General features: G+C 45.2%; 1 protein-coding gene across 5 annotated transcripts in view; it reads right to left on the bottom strand.

The window, feature by feature from the left end:
• Positions 1-1,471: 1,471 nt before the first annotated feature.
• Dll (homeotic protein distal-less) overlaps positions 1,472-26,521 on the bottom strand; it is a 77,193-nt gene continuing 52,143 nt past the window's right edge. For 4 of the 5 annotated variants that reach the window (XM_076532294.1, XM_003704214.3, XM_012287634.2 and 1 more), the window contains exons 3-5: positions 5,877-6,048; positions 4,616-4,928; positions 1,472-4,261 (exon numbers count right to left, since the gene is read on the bottom strand). In XM_076532294.1, coding sequence (XP_076388409.1) covers positions 4,243-4,261; positions 4,616-4,928; positions 5,877-6,048 — 504 coding nt within the window. In that variant the 3' untranslated portion in view covers positions 1,472-4,242. Of the gene's footprint in view, positions 4,262-4,611; positions 4,929-5,876; positions 6,049-26,521 lie in introns of those variants that run through there. The other variant, XM_076532295.1, reaches the window with a different exon arrangement.

Below are 26,521 nucleotides of genomic sequence, written 5' to 3'. Positions count from 1 at the left end.
TCTTACATGCGGTGCGTCGATGAACCTGTCAGACCTGATTTCTCGAACTTGTAGAAATCTTTCGCGTACAACTACTTTCATTAATTTAATCATAAATTAGCAACGCGTATTAACTATCCAAATTAGTTGAGACTCTTCGTTAAAGTAATACTGCATTCCTGAACCTAACCTAAATCTTTGATAGCGCTTTTTAGAGTGAACGCTTTCTCGCCATCTCCGGTGTATACGAAAAAGGAGAAAAAACGGCACACAAATTCCAAGAGCGCGCTGAATCGCTACCGGGGCGAAGAAGCAAACATCTACTCGACATAATCTTTTCGAAGGTACACCACAATGAATACCGGCGCCTTCCAGTCGAAGGCTCACAGCCGAGATCCATCGACCATTGTGTCCATTATAGGTTTTTGTCCCCCGTTGCAAGGAGGTTTCCCGTGCGTCTTGTGAGACTTTATGCCGCTGCATTGTCGTTCCATGCTCGTCCCTCTCGCTCCCTCTGCCTCCTCCCTCGTTTTTTTGTCTCCCTTTTCATCGAGTATAAGTTTACGTTTGAAAACCGCGGCGAGGCGCGCACACTGCATTCATTGGAACATCGGTACACCTTTTTCTGTCGGTGGTCCCGCACGGACGAGCAAGCGTAGTCGCGCGTAGCGAACGACTGAGTGCCTGAAACATGGCCGCTTTTGTCGGCCAGAAGTGGCCTTTGTCTCGTGAAAATCAATATTCGGATAAACGAACGATTTAATCCTTCGATAGATAATTGCCTCATTACTCTACGTCACCATTATCATCATCAATGAGGTGGACAGAATGCTGAATGATACCTGGACAGTCGATTGACTTTCGATACACATTTTAAACATTAGTTTATTCAAAATTAATCGACGGATTTTAAACTCTTTCTTCAAGTTTGAGAATTAGGACAAAAGCATACTGTTTCTGAAATTGATGGAGAAAGGTGGAAGGAGAACTTAAATTTTAGAGTTCATCGTTAGGTTAAGAAATGAGAATTTGGAGATACGATCTACAGTTTAAATATATACAGCTCATCAAACAGAATTTATTACTTACTTTTACAAAAAAAGAGAATCCAGCGACGCAGAATTCTACGACGTCCGCCATCAATTTCCGCAAATTTCTGGAAGGAATGACTTTTACAAGACACCGTGTAGACGTTGCACGATGAAATACTCGATGGCTTCGCTTTAAGCTAGATAGGAGTACAGTTATCCATAAAAGTAGAGCATGCGTACACCAGCTTTAGAGCGGCAGGTGGTGTCCGCTAGCAGTGAACAAAGAGCAAAAGGAAAAAAAGGAACTCGTAGCTATCGTCAGGACATTAGAAATCCGTTCCATGTTGCAGTTTTCCTGTGACTATCGATATGATCGATCGGTAGCACCGGAACACGAGATCCAAGCTTTTTATTTTCGTATAGAATTGAATGGGGATGGTGAATGAACTATACGTCGTTCGTTTTAAATTGAATTAATTAGTTATTATTCATATTTTATACAATAGTAATCATAATTAAGGTATTTTTAGTCCTCGTAATATCTATATTCGTACAAGGGTACTCGATAAAATTGATAAACTGGGGGTCTGCCGTGTGTTGTTTAACCTATATGTATATAGACGATTTCTCTGGTTTTCTCTCTCATCTCTTTACACTCTTATCACAATATCGTATTTTACACAGATTTCTTTCATTTTGACGACTTACGTGCTAGGGGCGGGGGTGTGTTGGGCCCCGGTGCAATATTTACACGCACTCGAGGATCGCGGATCGATCCTCTTTATCCTCGGGACGCTCCGATCGATCCTCGTCGACTTGCACCGAGACTAGTAACGCTAGTAAATTCTACGGACTCATCCATCATTTTTTCTTTACGTTTTTCTTTGTTTTCCTCGTGCGTTCGTTTCCGCTCCGCCGTCGAGTCGTTCCTGTTATTCCGCGAACTCGACGAAAGCGTGACAAAGCCGAATCGCGTTTGCTTTCTTGACAGCGGACGATCGCGACCCACTCGAATCGTTCGAGGCGACTGATAATCCGAATTCCCGGACAAAACGGTTATTCTACGCTTTCGTCCAGTTGTTCGCGTCGACACGTTTTACGCTGTTTTCTCGCTAATACACTCGCAACTACACGCAATTTAGGAACTGAGGGAGCTTCGTCTTAAATTATACACGCACACGCCTCCTTATTGCACCGAATCCAAACGCAACAACTGTGTTTCCGCGCCGCGTACCTCCGCGCTCGAATCTAACGGCACTTATTAGTATACACGGAGGGAATCGTTGTCGTCATCCTCGCGTTGAAACGTTCTCCGCGTACCCCGAGACAGATACCGCGTCCCGATTGTCGCCGCTCGACGGCGCCTAGAATCGCGACGCTGGAATTCTGATGGAAATCACGCGAACCTACCTGTTCCCGTTCTCGCATCTGCTACTTTTTTTGGCTGGAACATTGAAATAATTTCGAGACTCGAATTAGTTTCAAAATCTACCGACGTTATTGTTGTCGAATTTTTGTCACGACTCTACTCCAGATATCCAGCGACACGAATCTGGCTTCGCAATACAGCGACAGTCACGAACCGAGGCTCACGGTGAAAGAAATCATACTGCGGTTTCTATGACCCAATCGAAGATTAAATCGAGAATATCAATTTCTGCATTGCATTGTCCGAAGATAAAGAAGGATCGAAAGAAACAAGGTCAGACGAAAAGGTCATCTCGACGCGGATTTCGTGAATTCCGTCGCGTAGTTGGCCAATTTACGTAGGCGAAAAAAGAAGGTAGAATCAGGAAGTAAAGGAACCGTGCGAGACCGCGTTCTCATGAGACGACCATTGTTGCACCGACACGCCGGAGGATTTGGGTCAGCGGTGGGGCTTCACCGACCCTCCCAGTTTCCCCTTGGTCGCAAACCGCAACCGTCTTTTTCTGCGGTTTCGTGGTGTCTCTTTTGAAAGCTAGCTAGATCATTGGCGGGACGCAAGATGGCAAGGGTGAGCCAGCATGGCTGACGGGAAACGGTAAAAACAGCGTAAAACCTGGAACATTTCGATGCATGCACGAAGAAGCTGACGATCGGTCACGGACGAAGGGAGAGAAGAGGAATTTCGAGCCGAGAGTTCGCCGAAGAGGATCGCGGGCAGAGAGTGTCACCGATCGCGATCTGCACGCACACGCGCGAAACACCGAGCTGAATTTAATGAACACGCACGTCACAGCTGTCCGTCGCGTCGTCGTCGCTCGGGATAATGATTTTTCTACTGTCCCATCCTCCTGGAGATCCGTCGAAAATCGCACGCGCGTCGCTCGCGTACTCCGCTCCTTTTCGGAGGAGGTTCTGTTGCTTCATCCGGAAAGGAGGGACCGGTGATTACGCCGCGCCACCGTGATTGCCGAGATCGTTTGACTCACGAAAATGTCATTAGGATTTCATTACTTCCAACCGCCTTGAGGAACGACCACTCTCGACGGCCACGAGTTTCTGCAACGTTCCTCGCTCCCTTTCTCTCCCGTTCTCCCTTCGTCCGTTCCTTCGCTGTCCCTTTCTTCTCGCTCCGTTGGATCGCAGCTTCCAGCACGAAGTGGGTCAGCCAGTTCGATTGGCCAACTGTCACAGGAGATCGACCGACCTAACGTCATCGACGAGATTGACATTTACGGAGGATCGGTTTCGATGGACGCGAAAAGATCGTGGTCCGAAAACAGCCTTGGTCACAGGATAATTGTGACGCCGACGGATTCGATAGTCGATAGTCTGACATTTAACGAACCGAAGGGAACTCCGTACCGGTCAGTGTTTCATCGGATCAAGTTCTCGACGATGATAATGGTGCGTTGTTAGATCGGTTAACCTAGTTTGTCCGGTTCGGATGATGAACGATCTTCGACAGGAGATTCTACGCGTTTCACGGCTCTTGCCGTGTTCGACGTTAGGCAGCATTAGATCTCACGATTCGATGATGTGATACGCGACCGTGTGTGTTTTCGTCTTTGACGATCCGTATTCTAACTTTGCTACGACGGTGAATAGTTTCCTAGCGAACAATCGATCGTCGACCGTAGGATCGTTCGAGGCGGTTCTCGTTAATAGAATAGAAACAATATTAACATCGAACGCGAATTCCATCGCGACAGGTGCTATACGTATTCACACTTTGAGGCAGGGGCGCTGGCACGTCCGCGGTGCTACGAAGAGGTTCCTCCTGAACACAGCTCGAACGACGTCTTCGTTAAACCGCTGGCCACACCCTGAAAAACACCATAAGCGAACGAACCATTAAAACCCAACCCCTTGCTTTCCATGAAAATTGGGGAACGTATTGGATTCTCATTCTCCCAAAAAAAATATCCGAAAGAAATGAAATTTCATATTTGGACCCCAGAACCAGAATGAAACATGAAAGGTTTAATACGGAAAATAAGCAAAACGTGATCTTTTACAAAATAATAAATCAGTCGATTTTTAAATGAAGCTCATATAATAATACCCTTGAAGTTCATATAATAATATGAGTCTCACAAGTCCCCCATAAAGAAATGTGATTTACGTAATATTTTTCGAAAGAGAACAGATGCTTAACATTGTCCAAAAGTGGTACTTACGTGAGTAGTCCGGGATTAGGATCCGCCTGGTACCAGGAGTACTGTGGCATGTAACCCGCGTGATGAGGTGGAGGTGGTGGAGGCGGTGGATGGTGTCCAGGCGTATGGGGGTGGTGGTGGGTGTGTGGTGGCGCGTGCGGATGCGGATGGTGCTTCATCTCGCCCGGCCAAGAGGGTGCGGGTGGACTCTCGTTGTGCTGAGGCGACATCTCGCTTCCGGGGCTCGAACTGCCGGGGGTGTGACCCCCTGCACCACCTCCCATGCCTCCAAGATAACCCGTCGTCGGACTACCCGACACGGAACTTCCGCCACCTGAAACATTCGAGATCGATGCTTGAGACTTTCGACTTACCTTTCGAATGGGGGGAACCGTTACATTTCGTGCGATTATTCATCGACTGTGATTATTCTTGATTGGGAGCAGCGGATTAACTTGTTATTCGAGGAGGCACACGGAACACAATATCAGTGGAGAATCAGCTAGTAGTATTTAGCGATTCGTTTTATTGATTGGATTATGTAACGAAACTTTCCTTTGGTTATTGGGTTTGTGATGTAGATAGCTACATTTCTGAATTTTTACATATCTAGATCTCTATTTTATCAGATTGTTATATTTACAGATATATACATCTTCAGATGTGTAAATACTTGAGAAGCTAATTTTTGTATTCCTGTATTTCTTGATTTCTGTAAATTCAAATGCTGATATTTTTATAAACATGTCAGACTGATATCATGGTATTTGCACCTACACGATCCAACGGGACCCCGCAGGCTCAATTTTAATAACACTCGCAAATTGCAATTCAGGAATGCTCCGCAAACGCATGTGTCGAACCAGTTGCGTCTCGAAATCAAGTTAAGATCTGGATCGGCAAGGTTGTCGAACGGTCCTCTGTCGGTGTCGTAACGATCTCTAATTGATTTATATCTTCCGACTGGATATTCGCGAGTTGTGTTCGTGTTCAAGGATAAGAACGATGTGAACTTCTGCTACCACTTCAGCATAGTTTCATCCCAATTAACATTCATTCGTACGCGGAACGTGTCTCGTTAAGGCTCACGTTCGCCATCAATACGATTGATCTAGCCTCGTATCTTGGGGATAATTAAAATCGTGTTTGATTCGAAATCGATGCCGGGGATGATTATTAATACTCGTTAGTTTCGCGACGCGTGTGCGTCTTAAGTTAGATCGGTTTGAAGCATTTTTATGACGCGGTATGTTATCGACGAAACGATGAAGACGAAACGCACCTCCTTGCATGAGACTTCCTGGTTGACCTGGTTGAGGGGATGGTCCTCCAGGCAGAGCGGTTCCACCGGCTAGAAGGCTGCCGTGTTGGCCTCCACCGCCTCCACCGCCCTGCTGTGCTGCCTTCATCATCTTCTTATATTTACTTCTTCTATTCTGGAACCAGATTTTCACCTGCAACAAAAATCGAAAGAACGACCGTTCAGGTGAAACTCGTTTCGCGAGTTGTCAGTAGCTATTGGCGGGAGAGAGCCGCTATAGAGGAAAAAAGGGCGGAGAAGAAGAGGAAGAGGACGAAGAAGAAGAAGAAAAAGAAGTTCGTCGTCGCTCAGGTTGATGTACTATTTAACGTGGACCCGAGACACGTTGGTCTCAGGAGAGGCCAGCAATTTTCACTGTCTCTGTTGTCGCTGTCCTTCCGTCCGTCAAACATCCGATAATTACAGACTCTGATATAAATTTCTGCAAGTACGAAGCGCCTGTAATGATACATGCTTCGCGTGTTCGTACCTTGCGCGGGGGAAGGACAACCATATCGTCCCATATTTTTTACCGGCAACCTTAATAGGAGGAAAATTGACAGTAATTTCAAACGCGATAACAAAATTTATTTCAATATTTACAACACATAATTCATAGCTTTTAAGAACATTATTTTTGCGAACCCTTAAATCTCTTCGACCCTCTTCCGAATAGATATACTATTTTTTTGTATTTCTATTCATAACGACCTCTGAATGCATCTTTTTTTACAATTGCAAGGTGAAATATTTTTGGAAGCTTCCCAACGCGAATAGTATGCAACACAGAGACGTGGAGGGGGACACATTGTGCGACAGAATGGTTTCAGGAATCTATTGTACATAATACGTCGCATCGTCGCTACCGGGTTGAAACAGATGGAAAAAAAGAAAAACGGAGTTGCTCGGTTTCGTAACTCCATCGTTTCTTTGCCTGCCTCCTAGAGTTCGGCTTGTGCAGCGGATACTAATGCGCGTGTGCCGCACCGTTGGGATTGCACATGCGGCGTATTTTTTTGTGTCTTCGCGCGATCTATACGTGCGCTGCGTGCACGTGACGAGCTACTCAATCTTACGTAAGCTCAGGCTGCACGCGAGAGGAGAGTTTCATGCGTTTTGCGATCCGAATGAACCGTTGCGGGTTAACCCTTCTCGTGAAAACTTGCAGGAAGAGGAAATTTTCTTCTTTTTCCTTTCTCCCTTCTCTTTGCGTGACAGCGTGTCTCTTTGCATCCAGGCAACTTTACTGCACCTGTAATGTCGAGTTTTTACGACTTTTGACAGTGATTGGAAGATCGAATGTTCGATATGCAATGCCGAAAATATTCTAAATTTGGGAATTTGAGAAGAGCACATGATTTTTGTAAATGTGGAAAGTTCGGAGTCTTCTGAGAGTGAAGATTAACATACAAGGGTAAACATGAATTATAATGTGCGAGTCTAAAGAGGCCTAACGAGGTGCAACTATTTGAGAGGTTACAATGTTCCTGGGAAATTGGAAAACCTTGTACATGAACTTATCGCAGTAGAAGAATATTCAGGAATTACTATGTGGCAGAAGCGAAGTATATCTGGGATCTCTATCGTGATAATGTTGTTGAGTTTTATCGAGAGAAAGATTTCTACGGTAGACGTTTCCGTTTCCATTTTAGATAGAAAAGAATCTATTAGCTCGAATTTATACGCTGAAAGGAAATTCACGGGCGTCTCGTTCTCAAGCTACGAAACAGCGTAATTCCCCTGAAAACCGATAAGAATCGCGTTTGACGGGCAACGAGAAGACGTTTAAAAACGTAAGCCGCGTTTCTACTGCTCGTCAACCCTCGGTTCCGGCGGTTGCGCAATCGGTGACGGACGCTTGGGTGCCGGTGCGTTCGCGCGTCCACGACTTTTTACGCCTTGGGCGTCAATCAAAAACCGTACGGTTACTTTAATTAGCTAAGTCGGTTCCGTGGAGCAACGAGCCGCAGGCTGAAGAAGAAGAAGAAAGCGTCCGAAGGGAACAAGAGGGTTAGATCAGAGTCACGAAGAACACATCAGATAAAACAGCATTATTTACGATTTGATATTAACTATCTTACACAGTATCGTATGTACTCTATTCCCTTTGAGTTATTACAGGTTAAGGTTTCGAAGCTTTACCGTGTACTTATATTATATACTATGAATGATAATTAGTCCGATAAGTACCGCGTAATTATAACAGAGTCAAGGAGTAGATCCAAGATTAGGTCTTCAATCATTCAACACACACTGACTGAGAGTTTATCACCTAATCGACCGTAACGAATTAACTGCATTTTTGCTTTATTATACTTTCATAGAAATTTTCACTTTCTTTCCCGTTCCTCGACATTTTCGATGCATCCGTAATAACCGCCCATTAACTCCTTGCTACAGAGGGATGCAAGCGACCGAGCGCGTTATTTTTGCACGTTCGACATGAACGCGTAAAGCGCGTGTTCTTTAGGGTGCTGGAGGAAACGAGATAACAGCAGCTTGCCACCGTGGCGTTTCAGTGGCCATCGGCGTTAAGCTGGGTCCGCACACGCCGCTTCTTTCTCTTCCTCTTCTTCCCGTTCTTCCTCCAGCTCGTACTTACGTATTCCGTCGCGAGGCGGTGCCGACTCGTCACGCGCATTTGCATACATTTCGAACCGCGGACCGTGCGCGTTTTTTGCCTGAAATTCTTGCTGCCGTCCGGCCGGGGATGTCTCTACGCGTTCGTGCGGCTAGACCGATCACGATAATCGATGTCGGGGCAGAAATCAAAAAGGTCGATCGACCGTCGGGAAAAATTGAGCCGCAAAATTTCTTCGAAAATACGCTCGTGTCGCGGTCACGTTGCGGACAAGCGGTTTCCCGGCCGCAAAAACGCTCTGTCGTTTCTCGGAGCCGAAGAATCTACACCTGCGTCGTGCTATGACGAGAGAACGCCGACACGACTGCCTCTAAACGGCGAAAAAACAGGCGTAACTCGCGAGCGAATCTCCGCGGACAAAAGCGAACAACCCCGTTTCTTCTCAGCCCGAAACCCTCTTTTCTTCTACGTGTTTCGCGTGTCACTCCGGTTGTAAATATCAATAAACAAAGCGGTAGCACCGGCGAAAACCGTTCAGTGCCGACCGACCGGCGAAATAAACCACGCTCGAGACACGGTTTTAGCGCTGGCCCTTTGTCGGGCGCCATCCCCCGCGAGCAACCTACGTCCACGTTTTTTCCGCGAGCAATTAGAAAGAGATTTATTTGCGCCGCCACGCCGGGCGCACGCTCGCCAACCAACCGGGAGAAGGGAAGCCAGTACACGGTGTTGTAGCAGCAACATATTTTTCGGCCGATACCGTACGTACCTAAAGTCCACGGCCATCTTATACAACTCACGCACGCCTGTACGTGCATTCTCGCCAGCGCTGTGTTAACTGAATGTTCCTACTTGTGTGTGTAAGCGAACCGATCCGCCTGTACGAAACGTGAAACAATGCCGGGGCCGCGAGTGGTGCGTTTCTTTCGAGGTTAGACGAACCCGCACTGCGGTTTTAATGAACTCGTTTTGACGTGACGGACCTACCTCCTTCTCAACCTCTCTCACCTACACGCTTTAACCTTTGCCGTCTCTTTCTTGTTACGGGTGGGCTTCTGATTTCGAGAACATTGTGTGGGAATCTGGGGATGAGGAGATATAGGGATATGGGTGCTTAGAGATCAAGTATTTAGTCTTTGGAGATATAGTTGGAGAGGTGGAGATAGCTAGAGTTGGAGATACAGGATTTTGGGAATACGAGGATTTGGAGATTTAGGGTCTGGGTCTAGGATCTGGGTTTGAGTCTAAGTCGACAGAGTATAGGGATCTGTGCAGAGATCTAGGAGCTGTAATTTGAAGATATAGAGATCTGGGCACATTAAAATTTGGAGATGTAAGAATTGGGAGATAATCTTGTATACAAGAATTTGACATACAGAAAATGGAGGATATAGTGATCTAGAAAATTAGAGATCTAGCGTAGACCCAAAGTACAATGATCTGAGACATAGAGACATAGAATCTATAAACTTTGAAGTGTCTATTGTAACACACTCATCCTCCCACAGTATAAATAGATATACAAAAAGAGCGGTATGCCAAATTTTTTTCTCCTATTTCTTTGTCCCAGCATGGGCCATGATTGACGTCCCCGGACCAGCACCGACTTCCGTCGTGGCCGTCGGCTAAACGATGAGGCTCCCGCTGCTGTCGATATCGACGATGCATACTCAATGAGCGACGGATCGTCGCTGTAGGGTGAACGGGGCGTGAAGGAGGGAAGAAGCAAAAGGGGTACTGCAGCAGCCGGGACAAGGTATCAGAGTAAAAAAGTACGGCAACGTTTCGCCTGCGTGAATTCGAGAGTGCGAGCACGCTGTTTAATATTTATGAGAGGCATCTAGGAATAATCTACGTCTAAATGAAAACGCTCCCACCGATTCGTGCCGCGATCCCGGGTCTCTTCGTGGGCCAGCTGTTCTTCGTTACTCTGCTGAGGAACAGGTTGTCGTAAGATGCTTGGAAGCGTGGGGAAATTGTGTGGGGTGTGTTGGTACGTTGAGTTCTTTCATTAAATTCTTGTGAACTTCAAGGAATTCTATTAGCCAGTTTTTAAGTAAAGTCTATCATTAACGTGGTGAGGAAGGTTCACCGGAGGGTCGTGATCTTTTACTATTTTGATGAAGCTTTCACTATTTGCTTATTTATAATCTATACACTTTTTTATTTTCGTTCGCAATTTTAATAGTTGGAAATTATTATTATTGAAAATGTTTTGCAATTTTAAATAATTCTGTTATTGAGAGTGAGAGACTGAGATATTAACTTCATTAAGAAGATGGGTTAATTGAAGCGACAAGACGAGTTAAATATTTCCATTGTATCTAACGACGTGTTTTCGTTGACGTCTGACCATACATTCTGATTCTACTTCAGACCTACAAGGCATCCACTCGGAAACTTTGTTCTTCGTGAGTGGTATCTTTTACCAATTTTCTCCACTTCTTTATCTTTCAATAGTCCTTGTTCCGTGATGTGTGTATATCATGGACAGTATAATTGGTGCTTGGAAAAATGTAGTCCTTGACTTGATAATACTCGCCGATAACGATAATTTTGCTAAAAGTAGTTCTAACCCAGTTATACAATGGAAGCATGTGCGACAGAACTTTCGGAAGGTTTCTTAAGGTATAACATGAACTTGAAAAAGAAGCTCGGTCTGATTCACTTTGAAACTACCCGCTGGAACTTCCACAGTTTTTTAGATTCTTACAAAAGTTAACACCTTGATATCGAGGTACTGAGAATAAATGTCTGGCTCCAGAATCGCTCGTTTAAAATAATAAACAGGTCAAAGTGAACATTTCAAAAAAATATGTGTAAAAAGTTATTTGTAGAACACTTCGAGAAATTTTACATTGTTTGAAGGTTAACTGTTCCATTAGCGGTAGAGTTACATTATTCTTTGTAATGATAATTACCGTAATAATAACGCGATATGAAACCAATACCGATAATGACTTCAGTCGTAATTTCTCCGGCTTTGATAAGCCACCTGACGTGGTTTTACGTTTTTAACACATTCCGTTTGACCAACGGCTACCGATATTTATCTACATATAATTGCTTGTTTTCGAATGAAACGCATCAAGAAACCAGTTTACGCATGTTCAACCTACACCCGCTATCGGTGTGCACGAATGCGAACTGCACGGTTGCCATGAGGTTGATTGCTAATTGTATTCCTGCTATTGTATTCTAAAAATACCTTTAGGAAGTTCTTGTTGTATATTCACCGTATGAACTTCATCCGTGCGACAATATCAGTTCTCAATCAATTGTATGTAATCTATTCGATGGGTATCGTTTCACATATTTTATATGCATTTATTCTCATATCATATTTTTCAAACGTCATTCTTCTATGCAACAATTTCTCAGATGTTAGACTTCAGTTAAATTGTTACTCAAATAAAATGATTATCGATTGTACAAAGCTCAGAGAAAATTTAAAAAATTACATATTTAATATGCTGCATATCTCCTACTTTCTGAACTTATAAAACAGTCATCTCTATAAAGAATTTTCATAAGTCTAAAAATGTACAGCATCTAACTAAGCATCGTTGCTCAAGATGCAACGTGCAGCAGAAAATGAAGCGAAGTTATTTCGTCAATCATCGCGTTTGGTCAGCCACCTACCCGCGCAGATCGTCGCTGACACAAAATTGGAGGTTATATCGCCGTGGCGTATCGCTCGTTGGATCGAGTTATATTCCCGGTGGCGGGTCGATCCCTGTCCATACAGACAGGGGACCCCCGTCGGCGTGTTCTGAATGATCCAATCTGTCCGCACAATAAATAATCACGCGTATCGGTACTGCCTACCTGCGCCCTCCGTAAGCCGAAAGCCGTAACAAACTAATCCGTCATCGGTACCGCGCGACCGCCGCCCGCTGCAAATCGCCCAAGGGTTTTTCAACGGGCAGCAATCAGCGACGAATCGATGGCCGGGGAAATGGGGACGCTTCTACGCAAAATACTCCGAATTCTGAACGCGCTGGAGGATTTAAACAGGGGTATTTAATTGATCTTTGTCGTTAACGAGCGGTTCATAGTTGCACGCGGTTGATCGGCGCATTCTGCGAGGTTATCTCTGACAAAGTTTTCAAATATGAGGAAAGAAGTCTGAATATTGTACTGATCACAATAAGAACATGTACAGATGGTTTCTTGAGGAATATCAGACTGATGCAAAAGCCTCAAATCGAACGATGAAGACATCGGAGACTCTCGATAGAAATCGGTGCTCTAAACAAGCCGCAGTCAGTCATCAATTGCAACTAGATTGAAGCACCGTTGGTCGACAACCCAATTCCCAATGGGCCGGTCAGCCATTCGTGGGAACGGTCGAATCACCGAAGCAAAGGATCCAAATCCGATCAGACTTTATTAATGCATTCAAAGACGCACGTGAACGGACGACATGTGTGACGTTTTCCATACGTGGTCCCATCAGGTTCCAAACGTACACAGGTATCATAGATACTTACGTTTCCTACCTAGTCCAGGGTGGAAGGGGGATAATAACAGCCGTGTAAATGCGTCACTAGTGCCCCGTTCGTTCGCATAATGCTATAATGCGTTTCTTTTTTTTTATTTCACTCGCCCGCTTACTCCCACAATGCAACGTCGGTTCCCCTGTTCCCCGTGCCTCTCTACTCCCCCGCACCGGCCCCTTCGCTGCTTCGGCGATTCCCACTTCCTGCCTGGCATCGGTGATGCGCAGTGCCACCTTAACAACAACGAAATTCCCCAGTGGTGCAACGGACCCTTCGTTTTGTTTATCGTTTGTACCGTTTTGTTCTGTTTCTGAAGGAAGTGTCCAAAGGGTGAACTCGTAAGAACCGAAAGACCCAATAAAATCCTGTTGGCGGACGGTTGTGACTAGCGATACGTATGACGAATGTATAGCTACATTTCAATGGCAGCGAATGAATAACTGTCCATTGACGAACTGCTGTCCTTTTACTTTGCTGCTGTCCACTTACCGAGTGAATGTCTATGTTGCACGGTAAACTTGTATACTAAGAAATATGATGGACAGGATAATTTTGATTAATGTTGCACTTTTCTTATATCCGAAAGCTCGCAGAAATCTCGGCACCTATAAGTTCTGAAGTAGTTCGAAATAGAGAAATATGATCGATTCGTTTGCCAGTTCTATATCGGTCCCTTTTTACAAATTCAAGTTGAGCACAGGTATCGATGAACAGTAACCAGCACGAGCTGTTGTGCGCGTCCGTGCAGGTGGAAAGAGAAACGGGAAAAAGAGAGAAGGGAAAACGGCCAGGAGAGAATGCATCGGTACACGATGATGTAACGGCGTTATGAATATGTACAAAATAACAAATGGCCCCGGCACAAAAGAACGGTGACAGGGTACGCGTGTGTGCCGCTTTGCCGCGCTCCTATTCCGCCTGTCGCAGCGGCGTCACCGTGTTGTATACGCTACGTGATCGCGGTGTAAAACGCTGTTTCGATTTCAACCGTCCATTTTTCGCCTACTCGATACACACGTATATATAGAAAGAGAGAAAGAGCCTTGGTCGATGAGATACGCATGCGACCGCGCAATGACGCTCGCGATAATCGTCGTTTCCGATTAAGATTCCTCTGGCCGACAAACGAACGCCGGCCACGTGCTCCATTGTGTTTCGTGAAAACAAAATGTTTCGCGCCACTGCGATTTCAAAAAAGAATATCGATAAGGAACAATAGAACGAACAATAAAAAATTAAACCTCGTCATAATAATGACACGAGATAACACTGTTCTAAAGTGATTTGCAAGCTTCTTAATTTACTCGATGAAGTAAATATAAGAATAGTTTGCAATGAAGAAGAAAATCGAAAGGATAGAAGGATAAAGGGGATCCCGTTAGTCGTTTACGTACTTTTATGATAAAATGCAGATGCGCCGGAGCAAACGTTGAACCACATCTCTGCTACAAGCAGATCCTGCCTTACGTGAGAAATCTTAGGGAACCGTTATTGTATATCGTACTGGCTGTCGTTCGCAAGACACAAAGGCCCTATTCATCCGCATGCAATCGCATGCATAGGAACTGATCCTGACTTCCAGCATGCCTCGCATCGCTTCGCGCCATCCTCCGCGGCAACGAGTACCTCCTTGCTCGTTCAACCTCGTTAGATCGTGGTAAAAGAATAATATCCGGCCTCGGAGCTGACGTTTCACTAAATGATATCCCGATTATACCAACCTGTGCTTTCTCCAAAATATTCTCACCATAACCTTTTCTTCTCTATTCGCTATATCGAACTCTGAGTCCAAAACTCAGGAGTTGGTCACATTCGATAATCTTTCACCAAATAGTGGAGTATCGTCCAGCTCATGTACCAACATGGTTGTCAGATTTAGTAAGGGATGCGCTATCTTGCTTCAAACGATTCTGATAATCCTGTACCGATCAGCACTAGTTTTTGCGAGGTCCTAACCACATCGTTTGAAGGTCTACCGCAATCAAGTTCCCTGAAGCAAGAGGTCCAGCGCAAGGACCAAGTGCACTTTTTTCGCGAAGAAGAAGAAGAGTAAGCAGGCCCAGTCAATTCCCATGTCCGTATTCACGAGTTTCCACGAGCTGCTCTCTCGGAATAAGTCCTCGTTTGTAGGTGGATACCTTCGTCACGGTGAGCGGTTCGTACCATGGTTTACCGGACAATCGTAGTGGACGCGCTCGAGGACGATGAGCGGAGACAGGACAAGAGAGAGAAAGAGATAGAGGGGAAGGAAGAGGGAGAAAGGAGAGGCAAGAAGGGGTACGGGAAGAAGCGAGAGGAAGAGAGACGGAAAGAGAAGGGACCTTCTTCTTGGTAGCGGCCGCGGAGGAAGAAAACGAGGGACCACCGGGAACAGGGAGGCAAGGGGCAAGGAGAATGTCGTGCTGTGCTCATCGAGGTGTAGATCCTCGTCCCCTGGGTCGTTCCTACGCCGTGGTCAGCGTCCCACTAAGCCACGGTCACGTTTACATTCGCGTTCTGACTGCGTTTAAATTGCAACCGTACATAGAAAAAAATGATGCTCGTCTTCATCCGTCCGATCATTTCGATTACGTTCTTCGACTTTTCTCTTAATCGCCGAACGTGTATTTATGCAACTTCTGGACCTTCTGTTACGTCATCGTATAAGCAATGCTGTTTTTTCGATGCTGAATTCGACTTTCATGCGGGTAGTTTAATTAAGCGATATTACGCATGGTTGGAGTTCAAATGGACATGTTGCAAGTATGAATGAATTCTATAGTTTACACATTGCATGTCCACTTTGAATTTTACTATTAATAAGAGATGCTAATGAAAGTATTACCTGTCAGCCATATTAATGGTGGTCATTTTGAACGGGTATAACTTTAAAACAACCAGCATACCACCTCGGTGTTCATTTTAGTTTTTAAATTATACCATGTTAAAACATGTGTACGCTATCGTACACTCTGTATACTAAATTACTTGTGAACCGGATCGGTAATATCAATCGACATATCCCTAAATCGTCCACAAACGCAGCTGATAATCTATAGCGTCGATCAACCTGGAGTTTCGCACCTGTCCAGATCGTTTGCAGCTTGTTCTCGGCGGCTAGAAGCGGCTACTGAACGCGAACGATCTGTTCGGAATCTGGAGTGACTCTGGTGAACAGATTAAGATGTAAACGACACGTTGTAAGACACTGGTTCGCCAGGCCACGATAGGTCGACCGGTCGGCTGGTCCCTCTTTATTTCTCGTTCGTGGAAACCGTAAAGTCCATTTGAAGCGCGCTCAGTTCGCGCTCCGATGGGCTGCGAGAGCGTTTCTGGACTTTTACGGAAATCGGGAACCTGGGAGCACGGTGCGCCATGTACAGTGCTCGGCCTATGGTGGCGAACGACCTAGCCCGATCCATATGCGTACTCCGTTCGAGAGCACCCCGCTCGAGAGCCGCGTCGCATTCGCGACCACGTACCGACCAGAAACACGACGTTTCTCGCGCGATGAGGAAAAAAGGAAAGCCGATTGAGATATCGGGCCGCTAGCTGATAAACGAGCCAGCTCCGTTTTCTTTTATCAGGAACGCAGTCGTTACGCGCAACCCGTCCTGCGACGGACAACCGTCGAGAACTTGGAAATGTCGTGGTTGGTTTCTCTGAATACCGTTCACGCTTTGAAGCTGCCTTCCAATGCGCTGCAAAAAGCGAAGCTACAGGCTTGTAGTACTTAAACAGTCCGACAAAAAGGAACAGGTAATTAAACGTTTCGGAGCATGCGTAAGTTAAAAGATTTGTTAGGGAAAGGGTGTTCTATCGTTCCGATGTTTGCACCAACTTTATGTTACGGATTCTTGGAAACGTTAACGGCGCAGATAAAAAGAGACGCTTGACCATTTAGAGAGGGTTGACATTTAGTCAATTTATTTAAGATTCTGTTGTATACGAAATCACCTTGAAAATTGCCTTTCGAAGTCTCCTTCACCCTGCACGTTCACAAAGATTAGGTCTAACCGCAATCAAAGAGCAGCCCAGCGGATGTCTTGCATATGTAAATCGGCGACGACTTGTCTCGCCGCAAAAACTAGACTTCGTAGCTCGTGTTTACGGTAATAAATTACAAGAAGCCAAGAGCTAGGCGAGGACACGCGAGAGTGACACCGTACGAAGCTGCCGACTCCGCGTGTCACAGGATGATGAAGTGGACACTCTTTTCCTAGGCAGGATACGCATTATGCGTCTCGCGCACAGGCGTACCCCTACGCGAGAATGCATTATTCCTGCCTCGAAGTGTGACGCAAAGAAAAGATAAAGGCTTATCGTTCGGTCGGTAAGACCAAAGCATCGTATATCCGCGATCTGAGCCGGGAAATCCCCGGTCTTAATTACCATAGAGCGTCCTGAGCAAGAAGAAAATTTCCATTTGATCGTCGGTACACTAACCTGATTCGCGTGGGGATCATCGCGCAGAATCGTTTCGTCTCTCTCTCGTCGTTCCTCCGTCTCTCTTCATCCGGGCTGTTCTCGGCGATGATCTTTCGTGTTCGCGCGATAAAATCGCAGCGAATTAAATACCGACGCGCGGGTTTCGTTTAATCGGGATTCCTCGGCGACCACCGATCTGACCGTGCCCGATCGTTATCGCCGGTGTGATTACCGTACGCGCCAGAAAAAACGAACACGGTTAAAAAACTGGTCTCGGCTTATGAATTTCGATGATATCTGATCGATGACCAGCGAGAAAAATCCGACTGGTTGAAGGGAAATTTATAACCGACCTATTCCAGTTTCGTGCCGTAGATTCTATGGACGGACGCCGCACCGGTGAAACGGTAAATTATGCGCGTGTTCGCGCATGCACTTTCCGCCTCTGTGTTTTATATCCTGCATCCAGAAACAGACACGGGGCACCGGCTTCAATGGTGCCGTCGCTTGTACGAGCGATATAAAGTTTCTTTTTTCACCGTGAGGAACGGACGCTTTGCAAGGTGTTGCGGTACAGTTACGGAAGAGTGTCGGACAGGGGACGCGGAAAAAGTTGACGAGGTGCATCGTATTCTAGTGCACTCGCCTATGAAATGTTGATAACTTGTGCTTTTCCTCCTATCGTTCGCAGAAAACTTTGCTATAACTGAAAGATAATGAACAGTCTCGATGGCATCGTTAGTCACTTCCATCTTTTTAAGAACTGGTTTATGGAGATATTATCGGAGTAATTAAACTCGAGCATTTTTATGCCTAATGGGTAATGTGAATCGAACTTTAATTAAGTTTAATGAAATTGAGGATACAAACAAATGAAAAGTGAATTGAAAGCATAGCGATTTATGTACAGACCCTAATATATAAATCATTACGTTCTCAAATCTTTAAGTTCAACCACTGGGTGTCCAGATCTGTAGACCTTCATTACATTCTCACATGTTTGAATTCACTCATATCTCATCTCCCATGGTCACTGTTACATTTCAACATCCCAGTATTCCTATATCTTCGTATCTCTATATTCCTACATCTCCACATTATCTATAAAATTACCAGATTGTCCAGAGTGAACTCACAAGTGTTAAAACGCCATGTTCGTAAACAGTTTCTAATAACATATTTCAGTGATTTGCTCCTAGAGCGATAGAATGATGGGCAGAATTCCCCTCGACTACAGTGCGCGACAAGCAAGAAGAACACAGTGTTAACAAGTGAACAGTCGCAAATCTTAGGGCAGCGGCAAGTTCGGAACGCGAAACGGTGCGAGCAGTGTGTACATCGTGTATGCATGCACGACTACATAAGTGTTCGTGCACACGGCAGCAGATTTCTAGGGCGATAAAATCCTGCGAGCGAGGAAGTCATGTCCCGTAACTATCTGAATGTACGGTCTCGCGGTTTTCGTGTGTGCACCCACTCGAAGGAAGGCCTTTACCGAACACGAGAGAGGAAGAGGAGCGCGCGAGTACGAGCGCCCGCGAGGACGACATTTTCCACGAGAACGAGCCGCGCCTTGCTAACCTGGCCGAGTAAAAGCGTGAAATTACCGGCAACCCGGCTAAAATTACCCTCTCTTTCCTCGTCCCTGCTACCTCGTTCCTCTTCTTTCTTCGATATCCGACCCGCGGAAACCGCTCGAAAATTGCACGCGCCCGGTGCACCTCGAAGAGTACTTCCGATGTTTCGGCATCTTACGGAACCGATTCGGGAGGATTCGTAGGACAGATTTTTCTTGGGTCAATTATTGACACATTAGATTCCTTCTCATCCACATGTGAATGGCTAGGACTTTGTCTATCTAGTGTCTTAATAGTCATACCTTAGAAATTTGCTATTGTCAGGAATTAGTTATCTTTGTCTGCTAAGAATTCTCCCTAAAGATCTCTCGTCACAATTTGCGTACTAAAAGAGATCAATTTGCCGATCAGCAGGTGTAAGTACTCTAAGGCACCGTTTGACCATGTGGTCAAAGCCAAGTTGTCGGAGGCTCGACTTAAAGGAGCAATCGTTTGCAAGGAGCAACGAGCGATCTTTGATAAGGGTATAGATGCGCCCCGGGTGTAGGCGTAATAAATTGTTTGCTGAATCTATTGAGCCTACACGATGAAAACAATGGGGCAAATGAGAGATGGAGGGCGACCGAGAGGTACCGAGGGAAATGAAATATTGTCTTGATCGTGGACGTCGCTGACGAAACACGCTCGATTTCTAATCCGAGTTTTCTGCCGGCTCGAGATGGTTAAACGATACTGGCTACGATTTGCATTAAATGTTACGTTTCACAATGAGCTTCATGGGATTTCCCCGCCGTCATTACTTCTGTTATCGGTTTACGATTAATCTCTTGATTCAAGAATGGCGCCAGATAAAATTCTTTTTTTAGGCATACTTTTAATTGACGTTATATAATTTTAGTAAGCACAATTTTAGACACGTTTCAAATACCTTCGGGTGTCAGTTTAATATTAATACTGAGCGAGTGGTAATTATGATTAATCACACGGCTGTCTTAGAAGTATACAATGTTTGTCAAATGAACTGTTGCACGAAGTGTGACTCATCAAAGTGCAAAATTCAAAATGCAAATGCAGAGCCGAGAGCAGTATTCATTTCTCTGTATCTAACCCCACTTGACATTTCAGCTAATATATTCTGCAGCACTCTTGTAAACGTTTCACCTGAATATCCTTTTAAAATTCAAAGTTTCCTTAACGAAGAGAGTTTCAAGATATGTCTACCAATTACCCATCTAGCAATGGTCTAGCAGCCAATTTTAGAAGCAAGGATTGCCGATGAAGAGCGACGCGTCGCCTGGATGCTTCTTTAATTAATCCGATCGAGCCGCCAGGCAAGACGCGAAATCAGTGATCGCGAGCTGTAACGAGCCTCGACACCCAGTAGCCGCTCGTTTGTCACGGATTGGTTAGCTCGAAATGTCTGTTCGCGAAATCATCGTCGCGTTCTAGTCGCCGTGAATCATTAGCGTCCGCTTAGGCTCGTTCTCGTCAAAAGAGCCGCGACGAAACGAAACGGGTCTCCGTATTCGGCGGTGTATTCCGCTTCGGGAGTTTAGACACCGACGAGATCGCGTATCTCCGCCACCTCGCGCTGTCTCACGCGAAGAGCATTGTTTCACGTTTAACGGCAAGGTGAGGTTATGCAATCCCGTAGCCGTGGAGGCGCGAGAGGACGAACGAGACGAGGACGAAAGGAAGAAGAAGAAGAGGAAGAAGGCAAAGATGGTATCGCGACGTACGATCACCGTGGCTAACTATGATGCGCCGTGTATGTGTATTTACGCGCACCCGCCTTCGCCTTAGCGCTGCTTTAGGCCTTTCTCTTCTTCCTTTCTTCGGCCTTCTCTCCATGAAACGGAAGCTAGAACCTCCTCGAACGTTTCAGCTTAACTTCTTTTTTACGTGGATCCTTATCTCCGTAATTAGAGACTGTCCTCTATTGCTCGTTTCAGGGATGCATTCTTTTATATCAGCGGGCAAGGTGCACGAACGTGCTGGCTGCTAAGCTATTCCCTTAACTTAAAAATTACAAGCCCTCTGTACTTTCTATATTTCTTCCAAGTCTCCCACAATTCTCGTAACTGTTTTTATACAATTTCCAATGTATCCGAACATTGAGAAGCGGGTCACACTTTTTCAAGTAACAAAAACTTCTGCAAGCAATTAATGCTGACGAATCCTCGCATGGAACTTGTCTTCAGCGACGTCGAGAACCACGAGTTCTAGCCGCAGAAGAATATCATGTCCGAGGATCTACCGCTTATTAAACCCTCCTTTAAAGGCGCGATTTTCACGCGAGACAATGCACAGCGACCTTAAGAAGCTTCGTCGTTTTCCGGCGCCTATAAGGCGCACGTTCATTAATCTCGATCGGTGAGTCACTCACCGTGAAGAACTTTCATCGAGGCGTAGGTCTTCCTTCAGTTTCTAGTTTTTTTATCTGACAAATTGTTATGTCTGTTTTAAGAAGATTTATACTCATACCCTATCGAGGACATGCTTTGCATTAAGTTACGTATCCGTACCACCCTTAGATAGATAACAGAATTTTTCCATATCTTTAAGTTCATTATATCGCAAAACATACTTTGATAACCAAAGACGTTGCTAAATTTCTCATCCCTTTGTAATTCGTGAGAGACACAAGAGATACCAGCATCATTAGTATCCACAAGACTACATGAGATACGAGCACCATTTATATCCACAAGTCTATAAGAGATCCGAGCACCATTTATATCCACAAGTCCATAAGCGATACTCGTATCATTTGTATCCCGAGATAGGAATATCATTTGATATTAATCGAATTATTCAGGAAACGATAAAATGGTCGGAGGATCCGATAGCCGCTAGAGCCGTTATAAGGTGGTGGCTGGGAAACGGTTAATAGGACAAATTACACTAATAAAAGGTAACAACGTCGGCCGTTTTCACGGTAGAATAACAATGGGGGTCTCGCGCAGGTCCATTTGAATATTTCCCTAATGCCTAGCCGGCTTGGTCGGCGGCGGACATGCGCGCGCTTTTTCGTACGCATCAATGCCTCGTAGGACGGTTCCGTTGGTCGTCTGTCGTCCGGAAGGGTGTAGGTCCTGCCTACCATACGAAACTGTTCTCGGACCTCTGTCTGTCTCCCGGGGAAAGCGGCCAGCGTGTCCGACGACGTGGCATTAAATTCGTTCTGCCACCCTGGCCATTCGTCTGGCCGTGCGTTTGCGTATCCGCTCACGGTCGCACGCTGCCGTCAGGAATTTATTGTCTTTCGTAATTGGATTATTGAGCTGTAACCGTGTTACAGCGCACGTGACGCTCTCGTTTCTGATAACCGCCTACGTTTGCTCTCCAAGCGTTTCGGGTGCCTCTGTTAATTAGGTTCGTATTTACCGACAGAAAGTTTCCGAGAAAAATATAGTATTCGACGCTACAGGCGTTAAAGTGTACGGTCATAAGGTGTAACGTGCGTGAATAAATATTTAATCGCCTCTGGCATCAAATATTCCTTTGCGAAACTACGTAAACTTACTGAACAACTTAATAATGTGGAACTTAGAATAAACACTCCATCAAGTAACTCTGTAAGGTTAAATCTGCAAAACTGAAATGTCAGCAATCGATAGGGGTTAATTACAGGGTACGCTCGAAGAATTTAACCCAGAAAATCGATGGAATGTATCATAAATGTTTCGAGCGTAACCGATAAAAGTTAGAACCTCTGTACCCCAAATTCAGCCCGCCATAAAGGATTGGCACGTAACGAGCAAATCGACGAAAGTTTCCGTCCCTCCGAAAGTTAGGAACAAAGTTGGTAAGGTCGAACAACGCGTGAAAGCGATGGAGGAACGCGGCGGAATACGCCATATTTTGTCGTCGGGTTGGTCGGGTATTGGACGGGGATCGATTGTCGGTAGGGTGCTGGCCGAGGGGATTCCTCAAATGCGGGGCTGCGTTAAAAGCACGCTTAATTTCACCGTGACACGGGGGTATCGTGTCCCAGCCAATCGGAGCATGGAACGATCCCGCCGGAGAAAAAGAGAACGCGATGACTGGAGCTGTATGGTGTTTCAAAGGCATCGATGACTCGATACCTTCACGGTTCGAGCCCACGACGCCATCCTGACGTCTAACACGCTCAGCAACGATGCAACTGATAATCAACAATGAAATGCAAAAATCTCCGCGTGTCATTTGCTAGGACGTGTTTGAAAAGAATTTTTATTACCAACTTATTACCGATACGACTTTCTTTAGAATTGCGTGAATACAGTAAAGAAAGTCGATGTTTGACTCTGAAGCACACATGTTCGTTAAATAAACGAAGACCCTTTCCTTTGATAATGAAAAATATTTTCACCGAATGTATCTAATGTATCTATTCATTTATGAGTAACTTTGATTGTTAAGTGAATATACTGATAGAAAATATGAGCTGCAATGTATAGGATAACGACAAAGTGGTTGATGTAAATAAAACAGTACACACTGTCCATTGAATTCTTGCATGTTTTCAGGGTATCAAGATGCGTGGCTTGATTGAGCGCACAATGTAACAAGATGGTCGAAGATTGAAAGAACACAGCCTGAAGATGAAGCTCCATGAAAGCTTAACATTGATCGGTGCATACAATTGCACGAAGTTTTCATGACGAAGATCCGTGACTTTCATTGAGCGCACAAGATGGTCGGAAGGAAAAAACGCACCCTGAAGACGTAATTCCCCGGAGCGTTGCAGAATACGTCCGAGGCTCGTTAATTCCAGCGTGTGGAACGGCGGATGCACGAGTCGCTCGTTTCCAGGCCACTTTTCACGAGCCTGAACCCGCTCGGTGCTCGAGCAGACCTCTCCTAACGGCGATCAGGTGTCTTCCTCGTCGAACTGGCCTTCTGGAAGAGCAGAATGGGCGGTGTCGAGCGGTACCGGAGACTTCACCGAGAGAACAGAAACCATAAAGTTTCCCCCGTAAGTTAGCGACCGGCAGCGAGCAGTAAAAGTAGCCAGAATTTCCATGCAGCGGTTGAAAACGAGCGGACTCGAGCGTTCGAACGAACGTAAAATCGTGGCTTTCCAACCCTTCTCGCCGACTGTAAAACTCGTCCTCATCCTGCCGTCATTTTTCTGCTTCTTTCTCTTTGCTTTCTCACCTCGCCGGCCTGCTACCGAAGCTAATTCACTTTTTGCGTTTCTGCGGTTTCTTCGTCACGATGCCTCGTGATTGGAGCGAGACTCGTATTAACGGGGACGAATTTCACGGTTCCTTTGTTGTCCAATATTTTTCTTGCTCTGTTAACAGTCTCAGGATCTTAGAAGAATTTTGTAGGAAATAAATTGATCGATTCGAGATTATGTCTGTGGACGGTTGTGCTCTGAATATTCTCCTAGAGTCGTGACATTTTGTATAAATTTCACATCACAAAATTAAACAAAAATTCATACACCATATCTACTCGAATACACTGTACATTATACATTGATAGAAATGTACATATATTAAGTTCAACACACAAGTAGATATAGGATATAAGTCTACCCTCGTAAAACACAACAAAATAACAAAAACGGAACAACTCTAAAAACTAGTAATACCTAAGTAACACCCTAAAACCTAAAATGAAAACATTGACTAATAATTACAAGAGGATTTTCTCCAAGCAAAGGATTAAAAAAAATAAGATAAAGTCGCCACGACGACAGGTAATTCGAAATCCTCTCTTCCGCATCCGGCACGACACAGCTGATCCGATGAGATATGTTCCTAGCGGATAATTATCAAAGTCGTAAGGGATAACTGGCTAATGAGGCGGCCCCGTTACGACCTGTCGATTAAAATCGCCCAGATTAAAACGTGTCCAACGTGATTTGGGTTCATTGATACTGTCCAACGATGGAAACGACCGCGTTCTGGAATTTCTATAATCAGCGACGTTTTCACTCAACCAGAATCGCGATCGATGCACGATTTGACCGATACACAAGCGAGGTTCGTCGTCCGCTGATGAACCATGACGCTGCACCATTTAATAAGATCTTTCAAGGATTTACAGGTATTTGAGGAGCGCTTCTGACGGGAAAATTTTATTTATGATCAAGAGATACCGATTTTACGTTCAACTTAATGGAAACTTGCTCGATTATGTTGGAACCCGTTTCTCTATTCTGATACAGTAGTCTGTGAAAGTTGGGATGGAATTTTTATTTTTTTATGGTGTTGATGATTTCAGTATTTTATAATATAGGTTATGTAGCTAGTGATGGGACTTGGTAGTGGTGGAATGCAATATATGGTGATGTAGAGATTGATGGTACAGTACTTGGAAACGCTATGCTTAGGATACAATCCTTGGTAGTCCAAAGTGGATAATCTTACGTGAGGTGATCTTACGTTTAGTAATCCAACGTATGGTTATCTAACGTGTGGTAAACCAACGCGTGGTAACCTAACGTGTAGTGATGCAACGCATAGTAATTTAATGTGTAGTGATTCAACACGTGATAATGTAGAGCTTGGTGATCCTACATTTAGTAACCCAACGCGTGGTAATCCAACGCGTGGTCATCCAACCCGTGGTACTCCAACGCGTGGTAATCCAACGCGTGGTCATCCAACGCGTGGTAATCCAACGCGTGGTAATCCCACGCGTGGTAATCCAACGCGTGATCATCCAACGCGTGGTAATCCAACGCGTGGTCATCCAACGCGTGGTGACTTAACGCGTGGTAATCCAACGCGTGCTAATCCCACGCGTGGTAATCCAACGCGTGCTAATCCCACGCATGGTGACTTAACGCGTGGTAATCCAACGCGTGCTAATCCCACGCGTGGTAATCCAACCCGTGGTACTCCAACGCGTGGTACTCCAACGCGTGGTAATCCCACGCATGGTAATCCCACGCGTGGTAATCTAACGCGTGGTAATCCAACGCGTGGTAATCCAACGCGTGATCATCCAACGCGTGGTAATCCAACGCGTAGTAATCCAACGTGTAGTAATCCAACGCATAATAACTCAACGCGTGGTAATCTAACGTGTAGTAATCCAACGCGTAATAACTCAATGCGTGCAAATCTCACACATAGCAATCCAACGTGAAAAATTTCCCCAATAATTCATAACATTAACGCCCCAAATCCTATCGCTTAAAATCACAACCTCCCTCATATTTAAATTTGAAAGCCAATAAAACAAAAAAGAAATCCAATGGCATTTATATGTGGCCAAAACTTTTTACCCATTTTATTTTTATTTCTTTCCCCATCGTCCACGAAAGAAGTTCGCGCGAAGTCTCTTTTAAAAGAACGGCGCTGAACGGACTCGGCATGAAAGTAAGATAGCGATCCGACAAGTTTAATTAACTTTGACATTGCCGCTGTAATTGCGGGCATCATTAAAGCCACCGGCATTGTAATTGAGTTAAGAAAAGCGATTTGCACCACGAGCAACGGGAAAAGTCTTGCCACGTTCGAACTGTTTTACGATAATTCCGGTGTTACTCGCGTTTCAGCCAATTCTTGCGCCTCGTGGCGCCAGATAACTGTCATCAACGTTTATTTACGATAAATA

Source organism: Megachile rotundata, chromosome 6 (assembly GCF_050947335.1).
Source record: "Megachile rotundata isolate GNS110a chromosome 6, iyMegRotu1, whole genome shotgun sequence".
In the NCBI taxonomy this organism is placed as follows: domain Eukaryota; kingdom Metazoa; phylum Arthropoda; class Insecta; order Hymenoptera; family Megachilidae; genus Megachile; species Megachile rotundata.
This window is presented reverse-complemented; position numbering and strand designations above follow the sequence as displayed.